This window comes from Anomaloglossus baeobatrachus, chromosome 6 (assembly GCF_048569485.1).
Source record: "Anomaloglossus baeobatrachus isolate aAnoBae1 chromosome 6, aAnoBae1.hap1, whole genome shotgun sequence".
In the NCBI taxonomy this organism is placed as follows: domain Eukaryota; kingdom Metazoa; phylum Chordata; class Amphibia; order Anura; family Aromobatidae; genus Anomaloglossus; species Anomaloglossus baeobatrachus.
In genome coordinates, this window is record NC_134358.1 from 233,328,657 (window position 1) to 233,347,949 (window position 19,293).

The 19,293-nt window shown below is 44.9% G+C and overlaps 1 protein-coding gene across 1 annotated transcript in view; it reads left to right on the plus strand.

Annotated features, from left to right (window-relative positions):
* The window catches only part of RANBP9 (RAN binding protein 9), an 85,578-nt gene that overhangs the window by 37,714 nt on the left and 28,571 nt on the right, over positions 1-19,293 (plus strand). The window contains exon 2 of the mRNA XM_075314737.1: positions 17,657-17,768. Coding sequence (XP_075170852.1) covers positions 17,657-17,768 — 112 coding nt within the window. The remainder of the gene's footprint in view (positions 1-17,656; positions 17,769-19,293) is intronic.

The following is a 19,293-nucleotide window of genomic DNA, read 5'->3' on the forward strand; positions in this document are numbered from 1 at the left end:
TTTATGGTTGCCATATTTATCGGAAATATGGCTTGCGAGATATGAACCATTTCTTACTGGAGTCGTTCTGTCTAGCTAGTTCCATAGCCTTGCTAATGAGCTAGCAGCTCCTACTACAGGGTGACGGCAGGGAGTCATCCTGTGTCCATTGTTCCCCCACCACCTCATTTCCATATCACAGGACATGGCCATGGAATGGGTTGCTAAACAAGTTGTGTGAAGGAAAGGGGGGGGGTGACACCAGGAGAGGGCTTCCTGACATAACTTGAATATCATGATTTATCGTCATATCTCCGGATTTACCTGTCCCGACAAGGAGAGGTCGCGGACGGGCGCACGGGGGAACACCGGAGTGTGCTGCCCCCTAGCGCCCTCAAAAGGGGGGAGGTGTGAGGTAAATCCTGGGATATGAAGAGGAATTATGACTAGAAGTCATAATTGCTCTCATCACTCCCTGGCAGTGCCCCCCTCCCTTCTTGTGCTCAAATGTCCAGCATCTGTGAAGGTGTCACATCCCACTTACACCTCCAACAGCCATCTCCTCTGATATGGAGATGAGATGATGTGAGGACAATGGACCCAGGATGACTCCCTGCCGTCACCCTGTAACCAGAGTTGTATCTCATTAGCAAGGCTTGGAAGTAGCCAGACAGAACGACTCCAGTAAAAAATGGTTCATATCTCGCAAGCCATATCTCCGATAAATATGGCAACCATAAAAATGGTGTTTGCGCAGGCGGACGATGCTGGCACACCTTTTTTATGGAAGGGGGAGCTTGGGAAATACCCCAGGCGTGATATCAGCCATATGGGAACTCGTAGACAGGTCATGAGTCCCCTCGTTCTGTAGCTAAATTCATAACTGTCACAATGAGAGCATTGGCGTCCGCCTACGACGCTCCCAGGCAAAGTTATGGCCCATATTCCATGTTGTGAATTTGTCCATAACTCCAGCCAGGGGTGGAGCAGTGCTCCCTGTGAGGTCACTAAGGTAGGAGGGGACCTGGATTTGCCCAGGTTGATAACCCTACTTCGGCCATTTTCCAGTGTTCTTCTCGCTGGGGGCACGTGTAGGAAACATCTGTGGGAAGGATCCTAGAAACCTGGGTACAGCGCCCCCCTGTGGCCAGACACAACAAGGTAACTGCTGGAACTGTGTATGCCTGTTTGTAACCCATGCTTTGATTGTAACTGTACTCTGACATAACTGTATATTCTGTAGATTCCCTATTGTATATATTGTAGTTTCTAGTGTGCTTTAGGCGATTAAATTATATAATTAATCTTGGGCTGTTCTGTTATCTCGATCTTGAATCCCACGTCTGTGTGTTCGGCTAATAGTTACCGTGAAGCGGTTGGTGGCAGCGAGTTGTGCCAAGGATTATTGTGGGGAGGCCAGTGAGATTCGGGAAGATATTATATATTCCGCCCGCGGAGGTCGGGGGAATATATACCCTACTCTCACCGGGGACCCTTCAATAATCGGCATAAGTAGTATAGCGGCCTCCTTGCTTATTGTTGGGCAATTCCATAATTGGCCTGACTATAAGAGGGGCGCTAGAGAGCGCGTCACGTGCTCTGTCTGTCGGTCGGGAGGTATAAAGTAGGGGTGACCCCCACTTGTTACCCCCCGATTGTGACGTACTGGTAGCCAGCGCGGGGGATTTCTGAGTGACCCCCCCGGTGGTTTGTGACATATTGGTGGCAGCGGTGTGAATGTCAGGATTGAAAGGACAAAGCCATTGCTGCCTGTCTGTGGTTTGCTAAAGACAACCTGGACAAGCCAGAAGGCCATTGGAACAATGTTTTATGGATGGATGAGACCAAAATAGAGCTTTTTGGTGTAAATGATGAGCATTATGTCTGAAGAAAGTGAAAAAAGCGCTGAATTGCCAGATAAGAACACCATTTATCTGTGAAACGTGGTGGTAGTATCATGGTCCGGGCCTGTTTTGCTGTATGTGGGCCAGGATAGCTTGCCATCGTTGGTGAAACAGTATTTTCTGAATTATACCAGCAAATTCTAAAAGAAAATATCAGAAAATCAGTCCATGAGCTGAATCTCAAAAGAACACAGCTCAAGCAGAAAGACAATAACAAAAAGTCTATAAGTTGTGCTACAAAAGAAGGGTAAAAAAAAGATTATAGGAAAAGTTTTTGAATGGCAGAGTCAAAAGTCCTCACCTTTGTTAATGTATAGAAATGTTGTGGAAGGACCAAAACCGAACAACTCGTAGGAGAAAACCCACCATTACAGAGCTGAAGTTGTTTTGTAAGGAGGAATGAACTAATATTCCTCCAAGCCAATGTGCACAAGGGGGTCACACCAGATACTGAAAGCAAGGGTTCACATACTTTTGCCACTCAAACATGTAATATTGGGTTATTTTCCTTATTTAAAAAAAATGACTATATTCTTTTTGAGTGGTTTGTTTTTTATTTCGTTCTCTTCATTATACATTTAGGGCTTGTGTGTAAATCAGATATACTTTAGAGTCAAATTTTAGGCAGATGTATGGAAAATTCTGAAGGACTCACAAACTTTCGAGCATTACAGTATCAAGCTACCCGCCTTCTACACAATAACAAGATGCACACAGGAATGACAAATCCTCATTAGGTCCATTAAAACCTGCAGCCTCCCTCAAATCAGACCTACTTGGCTATAAATAGTAGTGTATTTCTAGCTGCTGAAAATCCAGCAGGGCCGGTTCATGATTCAGACACCAAGCTCCTCTTGAGTACGTAATGTGTACTCCTTTTAGACGTTGATTATTTTTTTTCTCGTACTGACCTGTTAGGCTAGCAGAAAATGTCAATCAAAATACAGCTTTTTACGTGAGACCAAGTTTACATATGGCCTACAGTGAAAATCCACAAAGCACAGTGGATGTGGCTTTAGAGAATCTCCATTCACAAGATGCTTAAAATAAATAAATATATAAATAAATTTTTATGTATAATCCTGGTCGAAAGTTTTGGCACCCTTGAAATTGTTCAAGAAAATGAAGTATTTCTCTCCAAAAAATTAATGCAGTGACACGTTTTGTTATACACGTTTATTTCCTTTGTATGCATTGGAACAATACAAAAAGAAGAGAGGAAAAACGGCAAATTGCACATAATTTCACACACCATTCCAAAAATGGGCAGGACAAAATTGTTGGCACCCTCAACTTACTTATTTGATTGCACACCCTTCTGGAATAAATAACTGCAATCAATCACTTCCTATAACAATTAACAAGCTTCTTACACCTGTCACCCGGAATTTTGGACCTCTCTTCTTTTGCAAACTGCTCCAGGTCTCTTATGTTTTGAAGGGCGCCTTCTCCCAACAGCAATTTTAAGATCGCTCCACAGGTATTCAGTTTAGATCCGGACTCATTGTTGGCAATTTCATAACTTTCCAGCGCTTTGTTTCCATCCATTACTGGGGGGCTAATTGAAGTTTTTGTTTGGGGTCATTGTCCTGCTGGAAGACTCATGAGCTAGAACACAAACCCAGCTTTCTGGCACTGGGTACTACAATGCCACCCAAAATCTTCAGATTTCATGATACCTTGTACACAGTCAAGTCACTCAGTGCCATAGGAAACAAAATAACCCCAAAACATCTTTGAACCTCCACCATATTTGACTGTGTTCTTTTATGTAGGTCTAATTCGGATTTTGAGAAATAGTAGAATCATGTGCTTTACCAAAAAAAGCTCTATCTTGGTCTCCTCTGTCCAAAAACGCTTTCCCAGAGGGATTTTGCCTTACTTGCATACATTTTGGTAGACTGAAGTTTAGCGTTTATGTCTCTGTCAACAGTGGGGTCCTCCTGGGTCTCCTGCCATAGTGTTTCATTTCATTCAAATGTCAAATGGATAGTTCACGCAGCCACTGATGCCCCCTGAGCCTGCAGGACAGCTTGAATTTCTTTGGAACTTGAGTGGGACTGCTTATCCACCATCCAGAGTATCCTGTGTTGCAACCTTTTATCAATTTTTCTCTGACATCCACGTCAAGGGAGAATATCTACAGTGCCATGGGTTGTGAACTTCTTGATTATGTTGTACACCATGGACAAAGAAACATCAAGATCTCTGGAGATAGACTAGTAACCTTACAATTGTTATTTTTCAACAATTGTTTTGTTCTCAAGTCCTCAGACAGTTCTGTTTTCTCTACTTTCTGTTCAACATGCTTAGTGTAGCATACACAAACCATGCAAAGATTTAGTCAACTTCTCCCCCTTTTTCATCTGGTTTCAGTTGTTCTTTTCATATTGCCCATACTGGTTACTGGGCACAGGTGAGTTTGAAGGAGTATCACATGTTAGAAACAAAGTTGTTTACCCACAGTTTCAGAAAGGTGCCAACAATGTTTGTGGTTTTGTGTAAAATTATGTCCAAATGGCCTTATTTTTTGTTGTTGTTCCAGTACACAAAGGAAGTAAATGTTTATGTGGAATTGCTATAATTTTCTGAGAGAAATGCTTTATTTTCTGGAACAATTTCAAGGATGCGGACACTTTTGGCCATGACTGTGTATGCTCACAAATCCTCAGTGGAAATAATCGGATCAGTACAAGTTCAGTGAAGACACACTGTCCTGAGATTACTTGATAAATATGCAGTAAATAGAGAACTCTAAAAAAAATGGAGGCCACATTTGTAAAACCACAGGCCTGATTTTATGGGTGTTCCTATATTTTCCAGTAAGATTGTATTGTATTGTATTTTAGCCTTTTTTATGTTTGTGCCATATTCATTATGGCCTTTGAAATATTTTTACGCTTTTTTTTAATCCCTTATCATTTTTAAGGATTGTTTGTGCTACAATGTTGGCATGGTTGTCCTTATCCTGATGTTTTCAGCTAATTCAATTTTTCAGTATCTGAAAAGTTTTTTTCTGTTTTTTTTTTTTATGTGGAGTAGTATAATATTTAAAAAAAAAAATGTCTTTTCCTTTTTGCTGAGTTAAAGGCCAATGTGAGACATTGTAAAGCTGATCTGACAATTAGCTTAAAAAATACATTGCAAATATAGTAAAAGGGTAAAGAGTATCAAATTCATAAATAACCGCAAAAGACAAAAAAATATTCAATTGGGGGTCATTGGATCAATTGAGAACTGGTGAAGGGAAGTATTGGTTTTCTCTATCTAATATGTTTTAGGGTGTGTTTAGCACAAAAAATGATTTATAGAACAGACTGAAAGACATGGTAAAATAAAGCATTTTATAATTTTTTTTTCACTTATTACTATTTTTCTGTAAAGGTTTGTCTTATGAGTGGTGCAAAGATTTCCCCTGCTCTCTACAGCGTACCATGATTTTGTCTGTCCAATTCAAATCGGATCATACAGAAGAGGCCTTCCTATGAAATTGTATCCACACGTAGATCTGAGGTGTAGTTTTATAGCTCCTTGTACCTGCAGGGTACATGAGACAGTAAAGGGGTTTTCTGGTGAGAACAAGTGAACACTTTTCCACAGGATAGTCGATAACTTGTTGGTTGATGGGGGACCGGCCACTGTGACCTGCACCAAAGGCCGTGGGGAGCTTTTAGCCACTTTAGAATGGAGCGGCTGTGCACATGCTCTACTGCAATGCCACTCATTTCATTTTGGGCTTCCAAACACTGCTTGGCTTTTTCCACCAGCCTCATAGAGAATTATTGGAGCTGGTATCTGACTTGACTATCCATTGTGTAACTAGGATAACAGTTCCCCGACAAAGATAGTTTTGTCTGCCAATCGGCGCAGGTCCCAACAGTGGGATAACTTTTGGATCAGTGGGTATTGCCTATCCTGCGATCTGGTGGCTCAGTGGTTAGCACTGCAGCGTTGCAGCGCTGGGGTCCTGGGTTCAAATCCCACCAAGGACAACACCTGCAAGGGGTTTGTATGTTCTCCCCGTGTTCAAGTGGGTTTTCTCAGGTACTCTGGTTTCTTCCCATATTCCAGGTACATACTGATGGGGAGTATAGATTGTGAGATACCAGGTCGTATTAGCACAGTACTGCAGCAGACTATATTCGAGCTGTTTGCACCAGGCAGTATTTGTATAGTATTGCACCTGGCCGTATTAGAGCAGTAGGGCACTAGGGTGTTTTAGACCAGTATTGCACCAGGCGGTATTAGAGCAGTAGTGTACCGTACTATATGTGAGCTGTTTGCACTAGGTCGTATTAGAGTAGTAGTGCACCAGGCGGTATTAGAGCAGTAGTACACCAGGCTATATGTGAGCTGTTTGCACCAGGTTGTATTAGAGTAGTGGTGCACGAGGCTGTATTAGAGCAATACTGGCTGCTTTAATCAGCTCTTACACTGACTGGTGCAAACAGCTCTAATATAGCCTGGTGCAGTACTGGTCTAATACGGCTTGGTGCACTACTGCTCTAATACTACTAGGCACAATACTGCTATAGGGACGACGACGTCTATAATGCGCTGCAGATTATGACAGTACTATACAAGAAAAGCATAAAAATAAGTGATGAGTTCTTTTCAGTGGAGAGCCCCTTTTAAAAGCTGATCACTATTTTCCTTTGAAGATTCTGTGACCTGGATTTGCAGAACAGGACAATTAGGCTGAGCTTTTATACCTCCTCCTATGTCCAGTGCACATTTTTTTCCTCATACACTTATCACTGTTGTGTCTTTGACGTGTCGAAGTTTTTAATGTTTTTTGTTCCTGAGCATTAATATTTTTTTTTTCTCTCCCCCTTTTTAGCAATGATTATCTTATTTTTAGTATACAGTCTCCATCACATACATGGCTAGTGCATTGCTCCTAAAGTATCCAAGAAAAAGCCCATCGACTGCAAAGGGGTGAAGAGTTGTTTTTCCCTTAATTCATTGGAATACCGTAATGGGGGACTCTACATTTTTTTTTTCTTTCTTTATATAATGCTGCAGATGTACCATACTCGCCATGCAGCCCTGGCGTTAATGTTATTATTTGGCTAATTCCTTCTTTTACTTTGCAGTATTCATTATTACAATCAATTTTGCATCTGTCAATTGATTCTGGGTCTGGTCTAACTCGCTCTTAAAGTTGACATTATATTTTCTCCATCCTAGCTATTATATTCATTTTCATTGATGGCCATGTGTTCCCTGTAATACTTTAATCTTCCCTGAAGCCGTCCTGTGCATTGTTTGGAGGCATGAAAGACCCGTCACAATACTCTGGCTTCCTATGATAATCCTCATACAACAAAATGGCTTGGGCTTGTGGATATTACAAAGGGTGCTATTGTGGGTTTTACCTGTATTCTCCATGGTGTAAAAAGAGGAGGTACAGCAGCTAAATACAACTAAGCCCCAGTTATAATTCAGGTTACACCACTAGAATCTGCTAGGTACAATTCAGACAAGCATCATTTTGTTTCCCTACTGCACATGGACCAGTGTTATTGGGTGGATTTCCACTGAAAGTCCAAAAGTCTTGCCCCATCGATGCAAAATCATAATTCTACCATAAAGTAGACTGTCATAGCCTCATTATTTTCATTAGCCAGGATTGGATCTGGTTTTTGGTCTGTGTAAACCCTTGGCCAGACGATCTTGTGAATCAAATGAATGTCACTGGCCCATTAAGTTCTTTTAAGGAGCACTTCTGACAGAATAGACTCTTGACTGTTCCCGCGCTCTCACGGATTGCTCTTTATTTTTTGGTCTCTTCGTTAGCCTCCACCACTGGACCAGCAGCGTCCTCTAATTGTCCCCCTTTTAAGTATCGGAGTCCAGGACCTTTGTCATGTGATTATGATTAGCAACTAGGGCAAATTTTGATACAAAAAGGCATAAGGGGGTTTGGTCTTGGGTCATAAGGGCTTACATCAGGAACAATAAAGTGTTCTCATCTGGTTTTTACTGGACAACCCCTTTTATTGCTTATTGGTGGGATAGATGATCCCTAGTGATGAGGGAGTACTACCACATTCGGGTGCTCGATACTTGTAATGAGCAGTTTGATGCTCAGATGAGCTCAACTCATGTAACAAAGTACAGTGGAACCTCGGTTTACGAGTAACTTGGTGTGCGAGTAATTCGCTATACGAGTAAAGCTTGCTGTAAATTTGTAACTCAGTTTCCGAGCAAGCTTAGCTGTACGAGCAAATACTCACCACACACCCTTCCGGTTCCTTACACACACACACACACACACACACATATATTATGCTCATCTTACCTTTCCGTTCCATCGCCGGCCTCCTGGTTCTTGTTGTCCGCAGGTACAGGATTTGTATCCGGTAACCATCGCGACAATGGAGGAACTTTCGCTGTCAGCCGCTTCTCAAAGGAAGGCAGCTCGCTGACCAATCAGAGGCAAGCGGCTCATGCCTTTTGACGTCAGTGTTCTGGCAGCAGAAGCTCCGGCATCGGTAGCGATGGTTACCCGATACACATCCTGTACCTGCGGACTAAAAGAACCGGGATGCCGGCAATGTAACGGAATGTAAGGTGAGCATAATATGTGTGTGTGTGTTAGTACGGGTGTGGAATGGCACAATAGGGGACCAGGATGGGACATTGAACAAGTTGCGGAACGAATTGTCTGAGTTTGCATTATTTCCTATGGGAAATTTTGCTTTGCTAAACGAGTAACTTGGTTTACAAGCACACTCCCAGAACAGATTGTTCTCCTAAACCAAAGTTCCACTGTATAATGGAAGTCAATGGGGAACTCCAGCATTTTTCTGGGAATGCTTCTGGAAAAATGCTTGAGTTCCTCATTGGCTTCCATTACACTCTGGTATTTGAGCACCCAACTGCATGTTACGAGTACTGAGCACCTGAGTATGGTAGTGCTTGCTCATCACTAATGATAACTTGTTGATCGATGGGGGTGCAAGTCTCACCGATCGACAGATTGGATAACTTTTAATCCCTATTAGTATTGAGCAGCAGTGCACATGCTCAACCATTACTTCATGCCTTCTCAAGGGGGCCGCCAAGCATTTTGGCTATTTCCCGCTGCCGCATAGTAAATTAATGTAGCAACAGTCAGGGCTTCTTACCTGCCATACCATTTTGTACCTGGGATAAAAGTTCTCCAGTATGATGATTAGGCTGGGGCCACACGGGGACTACTGCGATCCCGTTGCATGACACTCGGCTCGTGCTGGCAGTACAGCAGAGCCGAGTGTCATGCGTGTGTCCTTGCAACTGAGGTCCGTTCGTGCGAGCAGACCTCAGCTGCGGGGGGCGGGCTGGCACTCAGGAGGGGAGGGAGGGATTTATCTCCCGCTCTCCTGCATAGCCGGCTATTGCCATTCTCGCACTGCACTAGCGGTACACCGGTGTACCGCGAGTGCAGTGCGATTCTTCTCTCGCCCCATTCACTTGAATGGGAGCGAGAGAAAGAGTCTCAGCTTACAGTCGCAGCATGCTGCGATTGTTTTCTCAGTCCGATTAGGGCTGAGAAAATAATCGCTCATGTGCGCTGACGCACAGGCTAGAATTGGTCCGAGTGGAATGCGATGTTTTATAGCACTCCACTCGCACTGTTTTTCTCGCCGTGTGGCTTAGGCCTTAGTGTGGGTCTTGCTGGTGGGACACCCACTGATCAGCACGTTGGCATCTGTGTTGCAGTCAAGACCTCTAAAGGACTAGCTTAGGTGGGTTTATGTTAGGGCCAACCTGAATAGAGTGAAGGCGCATCTAGCCCTCCATGCCCAGTGTCATGGCCCTGAACTCAAGATAAGTGCAGGGGCCTGAGCAGTGACAATGGTTGAACAGCAGTCCAGTGGCTACCTGGTGGGTCCGCTGTGGCAGACTGGCAAGGCTGACCTGGTAGAAAGTGTGAGTGGCTAAATGGTGGGCTCTGGTTCAGCAAGTACTGTGCAAACCAGAGTAAGGCTACTTTCACACATCTGGTTTCAGCACTGCGGCTCAATCCGGCTGTGAAACCTATGCAACCGATGCGGCGAAAACACCGCATCCTTTGCATAAGTTTTTACATGTGGCCTGTCCGTTTTTTTCCGGTTGCGGCACGCTACTGAGCATGCGCAGTGGAAGAAACCGCATGTGGCGGCGCGATGCGTTTTTTTGCTGGAGCAAAAAAAGGTGCAAGGGAACGTTCCATCCGGCCGCCGCATCGGCTAAATCTGCCGCATGCGGCAAAAACCGGACGGAACGCAAGCCCATGCGGCGCCAATGCAAGTCAATGCTGGAAAAAACGAAACTGGCGGCAAAAAAAAATCGGCTTCATTTTTTCAGCAGAGCGCCGGATTGTGCTGCACTGCTACAGCCGGATGTGTGAAAGTAGCCTAAAGCAGCACCAAGATATGTGAACATACACCTGAACTGCGTTACTGCTATATGAAATCTACTAATTAAAAAGAAGGTACTTAGCGCATAAATTGGCTAATTCATGGGGGGCCTGTTAGGACCGGCTCCTCCTCTGCTGGTAAAGCATTGGTTAGGGTACTTTCACACTTGCGTTCAGCGGAGTCCGTCACTATGGAGAATAGCGCAGTCCGTTAACGCACTGTGCTATTCTCCATAGACTTGTATGGACGACGCACTGTAACGCAAGTGTCTGCGTTGCATCCGCTGGACGACGCAGCGTCGTTATTTTGACGCTGCGTCGGGCGGAAGAAACGCAGCATGTAACTTTTTTTGAGCAGCGCAATCCGCCGGCAAGTGAGAGCGCTCAGCTGAGCACCCGCCCGCTGACATGCCCGGCCGCTGGCAAGTGAGAGCGCTCAGCTGAGCGCCCGCCGGCATGTGACAGCGTTCAGCCGAGCGCCCGCCCGCTGACATGCCTGGCCGCCGCCAAGTGAGGGCGCTCAGCTGAGTGCCCGCCGGCATGTGGCAGCGCTCAGCTGAGCGCCCGCCCGCCAACATGCCCGGCCGCCGGCAAGTGAGAGCGCTCAGCTGAGCGCCCTCCAGCCGGCATGTAACAGCGCTCAGCTGAGCGCCCGTCCGCTGACATGCCTGGCCGCCTGCAAGTGAGAGTGCTCAGCTGAGCGCCTGCCCGCCGGCATGCCCGGCCGCCTGCAAGTGAGAGTGCTCAGCTGAGCGACCGTCCGCCGGCATGCCCGGCCGCCTGCAAGTGACAGCGCTCAGCTGAGCGACCAGCCGCCGGCTGATCGTTCACAATAGTCTGCTGCCGGTAAAACTGTAAAGAAGAAAAAAAAAAATAAAAAAATAAAAAGCTTTCCGTTTTTGTACGATCCGTTGTGCCACTATATGCGCAACGCATCCGTTGCATCCGTCACACAATGCAATGCTACGGAAGCCGTCCAACGCAAGTGTGAAAGTAGCCTTAGTTTTAATAAAAAGATGCCGGATTTTATGCCAGGATAGTTAGTTTTTGATATGTTTTGTTGTAAGTTGAAATACTAGAGTTTTGGCCAAAGGCAATGCACTTCTAGTTTTTCTTTTCCCTGAAAATTGGAGCCATATGCCAAATTTCTGAACAGTATATCTAGATTTGGAAAACAACAGTGTTTTGTGAAAATCTCTGCAATATGCAAAATATATACTAGAACGAGGTGGTCCACTAGTCAGGTGTCGGTGGACCCCATAGAGAGCAGTGAGCTCCGCCAAGTGCTGACGCCTGACCAGTGCCGGTAGTAAAGTCTGAATGAAATGCGGCATTTGTTTTACTCCCTTATATAGCCTTATTAATTTGTCAACTCTTTACAAATGTGATAGTCACTGTCCCCATTGGGGCTCACAATCTAAATTCAGTATTAGGCTACTTTCACACATCAGTTTTCTGTATTCAGGCACAGTCCTTTTTTTTCCTGATCCAACGGATCCTGAAAAAAAAGTGAAAACCGTATCCACCGGATCCGTTTTTTAACGGATCCGTTATGCCGGATCCGTTAAAAAACGGATACGGTGGATACGGTTTGCATCCGTTTTTGCATCCTTTTCGTCCGTTTTTTGGCTGGATCCGTTTTGTTAATTACATTGGAGCATGCTCAGTTTAGAAAAACGGATCCGGCGGCCGCATCCGTTTTTTACCGCATTACGCCGGATCCGGCGTCCATAGGCTTCTATTGTAAAACACGCCGTATCGCGCCGGATCCGGCGCGATGCGGTTTTTTTGCCGGACAAAAAAACGTTGCAAGCTACGTTGCCTCCGGCCGCCGCTTTAACTAATTTTGCCGCATCCGGAAAAAAACGGATGCAACGCAAAGCCATCCGGTACAATCCGGTAACAATGCAAGTCTATGGGGAAAAAACGGATGCGGTACCGGATCCGTTTTACCCGTTTTTTTCCGGATTGAACCTGATGGCAAAAAACTGATGTGTGAAAGTAGCCTTAGTATGTCTTTGGAGTGTGGGAGGAAACTGAAGAACCCGGAGGAAACTCACACAAACAAGGAGAGAGTATACAAACTCCCTATAGATATTGTGCTTGGTGAGATTTCAACCGAGAACCCCAGCGCTGCAAAGAATCAGTGCTAACCACTGAGCCACCGTGCTGCCCGAACTCAGGACCCCAGTGCGGCAAAGCAACAGTGCTAACCACTGAGCTGCCTGAACCCAGGACCCCAGTGCTGCAAAGCAATAGTGCTAACCACTGAGCCACCGTGTTGTATGTGCAGAGCATGCAGGCAATAATAGCAGATATACAGATTATAAAGAGGTCGGAGCTGCTGCTCACCCATTTATAGTAACTGATGATGATGATGTGTGTTGGAGCAGTCAGTCACTTTCATGTCTGCTCATGTCGTTCCCTGCATACCTGTGGAGCGCTGGAATCCACAATGTAAAGAGGAGGTGAACCCCAGAGAGCAGTGTATCCATGTTTGTGTACGTATGATTACAGTTAATGGGGTCTGTAATGATCTGTCGTTCACTATGGCATTGCACTGTATGTGGGTATATTGCCACCCATCCTGTGTATCAGGCAGTAGCTGGGTCCTCACATTGCACACGGCTTCTGTTACATTTCCTCCAGGTCACCAGTTGTAAGTGGAACCAGTCCTTTCCAGTGTAGAAAACTATACTTTGCAGTGTGGCAATGCTATTTTTAGTCAGCTTTCACAAAATGGTTTCCTGCGTACAGTCTGTGCACTGGTTGTGCGGAAGGTGTGGTGTTCTCACAGTTTGTTATTGTAGCCATACAATGTGCTCTTTGGTGGGTAACAGCTGTGCCTTCTCCTGCCTGTGGAAGTCTTCTGCCCGGCCCCATCCGCTGCTAAAATCCAGAGCAATTAGTAATCATTTCACTAGACAGCATATCTTTCCATGCAGTGTTTTTACAAGGAAGCATCGACAAGATTTTCAAAGTATAACCCTGCCTTCATATTCTGAAAACTGAGCTCCAGAGTGTACCATGTAAAGATTCTGCACTATTTATTATAGAGGGACTGCCACTAGAATTTGTGAAAATTGATTCCCAGGACTGCGTCCATCCGCCACATCAGTAATCTGTGATCGCTGATGGGGGCCCTAAGATCTCCCTTTGATTAGTTTACCTAGTGGTGTACTGTAACGTGTGTCATGCCAGGCCGGATAATCAAATGAAGAGCTGTAGATTCCAGTAGATAAGAGCCAGTTTTCAGGCCTCTCGTGAGTCTATTCACACCGATTTTATATGTCGCCTTTGTGGCCAGTAAATGCGAGAGTCCTGTGACAACAAGAAGTGGTATAGGACATCCGTGACCAACGCCAACCATTGGAAGTCCCTGGAGTCTATAGCTGACAGGGCCATTCTAAAGAGGACCAAAATCCACTGCGGCAAAAACCTTTGTGGAGCTTGTAAAAAGGTATCTGCACTTTTCACTATTTTCAGTGTTCTAAAACCCCTTGAAGGGGTCACAGGGGGCAACTTCTGTCAGTATGCAGCAGCAAATGGCTGCATTTGGTAAGGGCCACCGTGGCCAGTTGCTGCATAATAAATGTGGTATTGCGTTGTGTTGCCTTTCAGGTCAGTCAACTTCCCTGTTGTGAGCCATCCAAAATGGCTGCTACTCTAGTAGCCTTCAGCCGTGTTTCATGAAGTTAAAGCATGAGCTCTGTGGAGTCTGTAGTGGGTATAAAGCATGGGACTGACTGAATTATTTACCTCACCATAGCCTTCAGCCATGTCTCATGGAGCTACAAGCCCAAGCTCTGTTGATTCTGTATATAGCATGGGCCTGACTGTATTATTTACCTCATTGTAGCCTTCAGCCGTGTCTCATGGAGCCAGAAGCTCGATCTGTGGATTCTGTATTAGGTGTAAAGCATGGGACTGACTGAATTATTTACCTCACCATAGCCTTCAGCCATGTCTCATGGAGCTAGAAGCCTGAGCTCTGTGGATTCGGTACTTGGTATAAAGCATGGGACTGACAGAATTATTTACCTCACCGTAGCCTTCAGCCATGTCTCATGGAGTTAGAAGCCATGTCTCATGGAGTTAGAAGCCATGTCTCATGGAGTTAGAAGCCATGTCTCATGGAGTTAGAAGCCATGTCTCATGGAGTTAGAAGCCATGTCTCATGGAGTTAGAAGCCATGTCTCATGGAGTTAGAAGCCATGTCTCATGGAGTTAGAAGCCATGTCTCATGGAGTTAGAAGCCATGTCTCATGGAGTTAGAAGCCATGTCTCATGGAGTTAGAAGCCATGTCTCATGGAGTTAGAAGCCATGTCTCATGGAGTTAGAAGCCATGTCTCATGGAGTTAGAAGCCATGTCTCATGGAGTTAGAAGCCATGTCTCATGGAGTTAGAAGCCATGTCTCATGGAGTTAGAAGCCATGTCTCATGGAGTTAGAAGCCATGTCTCATGGAGTTAGAAGCCATGTCTCATGGAGTTAGAAGCCATGTCTCATGGGGTTAGAAGCCATGTCTCATGGGGTTAGAAGCCATGTCTCATGGAGTTAGAAGCCATGTCTCATGGAGTTAGAAGCCATGTCTCATGGAGTTAGAAGCCATGTCTCATGGAGTTAGAAGCCATGTCTCATGGAGTTAGAAGCCATGTCTCATGGAGTTAGAAGCCATGTCTCATGGAGTTAGAAGCCATGTCTCATGGAGTTAGAAGCCATGTCTCATGGAGTTAGAAGCCATGTCTCATGGAGTTAGAAGCCATGTCTCTTGGAGTTAGAAGCCATGTCTCTTGGAGTTAGAAGCCATGTCTCTTGGAGTTAGAAGCCATGTCTCTTGGAGTTAGAAGCCATGTCTCTTGGAGTTAGAAGCCATGTCTCTTGGAGTTAGAAGCCATGTCTCTTGGAGTTAGAAGCCATGTCTCTTGGAGTTAGAAGCCATGTCTCTTGGAGTTAGAAGCCATGTCTCTTGGAGTTAGAAGCCATGTCTCTTGGAGTTAGCCCGAGCTCTGTTGATTCTGTAGTCGGTAACTGTAAAGCATGGGACTGACTGAATTATTTGCCTCACTGATACATAGAAACAAGTTGCTGCCAACATCTGTTCCTCCTTCTACATGGTAAATTGACACTTTGTACTTTTGTTGGAGTCTGGTAACACAAGGTGAAATGTTTCTGCTGGGATTGACTATTGCACAACCCTGAGCTGGGAGTGACCGATTCCTGGTACACTGCCCCTGACAGCCTGCAGTCCCACGTAATCTGAGGAGTTCCAGGCTTGATTTAGCTATTTTCACATCACTACGGTTCTACGAAATGGTCGTATGTTCCTGGTTAGGCTCAGTTCATCAGAAAGTATAATTTCTGTAAAAACATGAACCTATAGACTTTTTAATAATTTTTTTGTTTGTTTTATTAAGTATATTTGTATCAATTCCGTTGAATCCAGGCAAGTCCTATTCTGATCTTTCATAGCCTGTTTACACAATTGGTAAAGGTTTACTGATCAGCGTTGACCCTTAAGGCCCTGTCACACACAGAAATAAATCTGCGGCAGATCTGTGGTTGCAGTGAAATTGTGGACAATCAGTGCCAGGTTTGTGGCTGTGTACAAATGGAATAATATGTCTATGATTTCACTGCAACCACAGATCTGCCAAAGATTTATCTCTGTGTGACGTGGCCTTTATTGTGGTCTGCTTGAGAAAATGGGCTATTAAATGACCTCCGATTGTGTAAAAAAAAAACAAAAAAAAACAAAACTCAGTAAGCCTTTACCAGTCACTTAGTGACACAGATCAGAGTGTAAATGGACCCTAAAGGGCCCCGTCACACACAGAGATAAATCTTTGGCAGATCTGTGGTTGCAGTGAAATCTTAGGGCGGCTTTGCACATTGCAACATCGCACGTGCGATGTCGGTGTGGTCAAATCGAAAGTGACGCACATCCGGCGTCACTTTCGACATCGTTGTGTGTAAATTCTAGATGATACGATAAACGAGCGCAAAAGCGTCGTTATCGTATCATCGTTGCAAGCTCCGATTTTTCTATAATTTTGCTGCAGCGATGGTACGATGCTGTTCCTCGTTCCTGCGGCAGCACACATCGCTGTGTGTTACGCCACAGGAGTGAGGAACTTCACCTTACCTGCTGCCGGCGGCTCTACGGAAGGAAGGAGGTGGGCGGGATGTTTACATACTGCTCATCTCCGCCGCTATTGGCCGCCTGCCGTGTGACGTCGCTATGACGCCGCACGACCCGCCCCCTTAGGAAGGAGGTGGGTCGCCGGCCAGAGCGACGGTCGCAGAGCAGGTGAGTGCATGTGAAGCTGGCGTAGCGATAATTTTCGCTACACCAGCTATCATAAGATATCGTACCTGCGACGGGGGCGGGGACTATCGCGTGCGACATCGCAGCATCGGCTTGCGATGTCGCAACGTGCAAAGCCCGCCATAGACATATTGTTCCATTTGTACACAGCCACAAACCTGGCACTGATTGTCCACAATTTCACTGCAACCACAGATCTGCCGCAGATTTATCTCTGTGTGTGACAGGGCCTTTACTCTTTTCTCTGAGAGCACATACAAGCTCGTCTGGACCGAAGGTGCGCGTGTATGGGGGAGTTGGGAACACTTGGCATGAACACTTATCGACAGTTACATAAGGTGTATGGACGGATGGGCACTATCTATCCAAATCGTCAAACTTTTACTACTGTAGTAGTTGTTACCATTATGTCACTAAGATTGTAGTTCTCTAGGAGATTTGACCATGTACCCCATAATCTAAATAAAGGACACTTGGATTACTAGCTGTAGGACTGATATACTAGTGTGCATCCACTATCTCTGCGCGGAGTAGAAGATTAAAGTGGGGCTACGCTGACGATAATGCCCCTTGGTGATATTCTCTTGATTTTTTTTTTTTCTTTCTGGACTATATTATTAAACTATTTTATAGAGAAAAGGGGCTTAGTCTGATGCCAATATATCTATAATTTGGTTTTTTTTTTTTGGGTGGGGGGGTTTACTGTCCATACACACATTTATCTAAGTGATCGAGAAATACCGTAATTACATTGTTCTAAATGAAAGAAATAGTGTACCCTTGTCACTGTAGGAAAGGCCTGCAACTAAAGACAAGCAAAACGTATTGCAGGACCCGGAGCCCTGCGAGCCTCCGACTTGCGTCATCTCAGGCGGTTCTTCGGACTGGCGCATGACATTGCAGAGCATGCTGCTCTGGTCCAGCGGCCATGGAATGCCGACGTGCCGCTGCTCCAGGGTCCCAAAAAGCTTATTGCTCCTCTCTACGTGCAATATAATTTTAAATATGAAATAATAAAATAGAGTTATTTTATATATTTTCTTTTTTATTCCTGCGCAGGACATGGAAAAACCTCTAGAGATGCTGCATCTGTGCGGGCTACACATCCTATTCCAGCAGCATGTGGGATATACTATTTTGAAGTGAAGATTATAAGTAAAGGGAGAGATGGGTAAGTTGTACATTTTTTATTATCTATAGCAACTAGTGATGAGCGAGCACTATCATGCTCAAGTGCTCGGTACTCGTAATGACCAGTTGACCGCTTGGATGGGCACGACTCCAGTACCAAGTATAATGGAAGTCACGGGCGGCACAGTGACTCAGTGGTTAGCACTACAGCCTTGCAGCGCTGGGGTCCTGGGTTCTAGTCACACTAAGGACCACATCTGCAAGGAGTTTATATGTTCTCCCTGTGTTTGCGTGGGTTTCCTCCGGGTAATCCGGTTTCCTCCCACACTCCAAAAACATACTGATAGGCAATTTAGATTGTGAGGCCCAATGGGGACAGTGTTGCCTATGTATGTAAATAGCTATTCAATTAATAGCGCTATATAAATGACTTATTATTATTATTATTATATAAGTCGGTTGAGAATACAAGGATTTCCTGGGGAAAAATGCTTGAGTTTCCCCATTGATTTCTATTATACTCGGCTGCTCGAGTCACGCCCATCTGAGCATCCAACTGCACATTACGCGTACCAAGCACCCGAACATAGTTCTTGCTCATCACTAATGGCAACTATTGTATTACAACCCATTTCATACTGACGCTGCCAAAGCAATTGGATGATTTTTCTTTGACACATGTGGTGGTATATAGTAGCCATTCACATGAAGAGCATGAATGGTTTGAATCCAATGGAATAGGAGCAACTCTTGGTCACTAGCTGTCAATGGGGGAACCCCCTACTCCGACATGTATGTGACAAGTGCCCATCTGGCAATTCTAGCAAATGACAGATGGACCAGTATCTGTTCTTCCTGGACAGACTACTTTCCTACTTTTTGAGCGTTGACCATTTGCATTGCCCACTGACTTTAATAGGCTGCGCAGCACTCTGGGTGCATTGTGCAGTAGCAGATAGCCAATTAAAGGGAACCAACCACCAGGAGTTTGCTATATAAAGTGAAGGCAGTGCCATACTGGCACTCGGATACTGTAGCCAGGCATACCTTTTGTTGAAAGAGCCGATGCTTGATTGCAGAAATAGCTTTAATCAAAGTTACAGAAATGCACCACATCTTTTGATAGACGTGCGCAATTATAAAACGGACCCCCATATTTTTTTTTTTTTTTATCTCTAAATTTTGGGTGCATCTTATAATCCGGTGCGTCTTATAAAACGAAAATACGGTATGTGTCAGGATACGTTGATTATTAATAAAACATTTTTTTTTTTTGCGATTTGGTATTAAATTAGTGTTTCCTGTATGGCATGTTCAGCTCATTGGTTGAACGGGATCATCTCCCCATTCCCATGTCTTCTTCAGATAAGTGCCATGAAACCATCCGGTTATCTCTTTCAATCAATGGCATTACAGAGTCTTGCTTACTGACATCACACGTTATATTATAGTCCCTCCGCTTTTTTGCGGCCTACCGTTGGGAATGGGGTTGTGTGCTTTTTGTGAGTTTTAATGCTCCCACCTTTTACTACTTCGTCATTTTCCAAATTATTATTATGACAAGC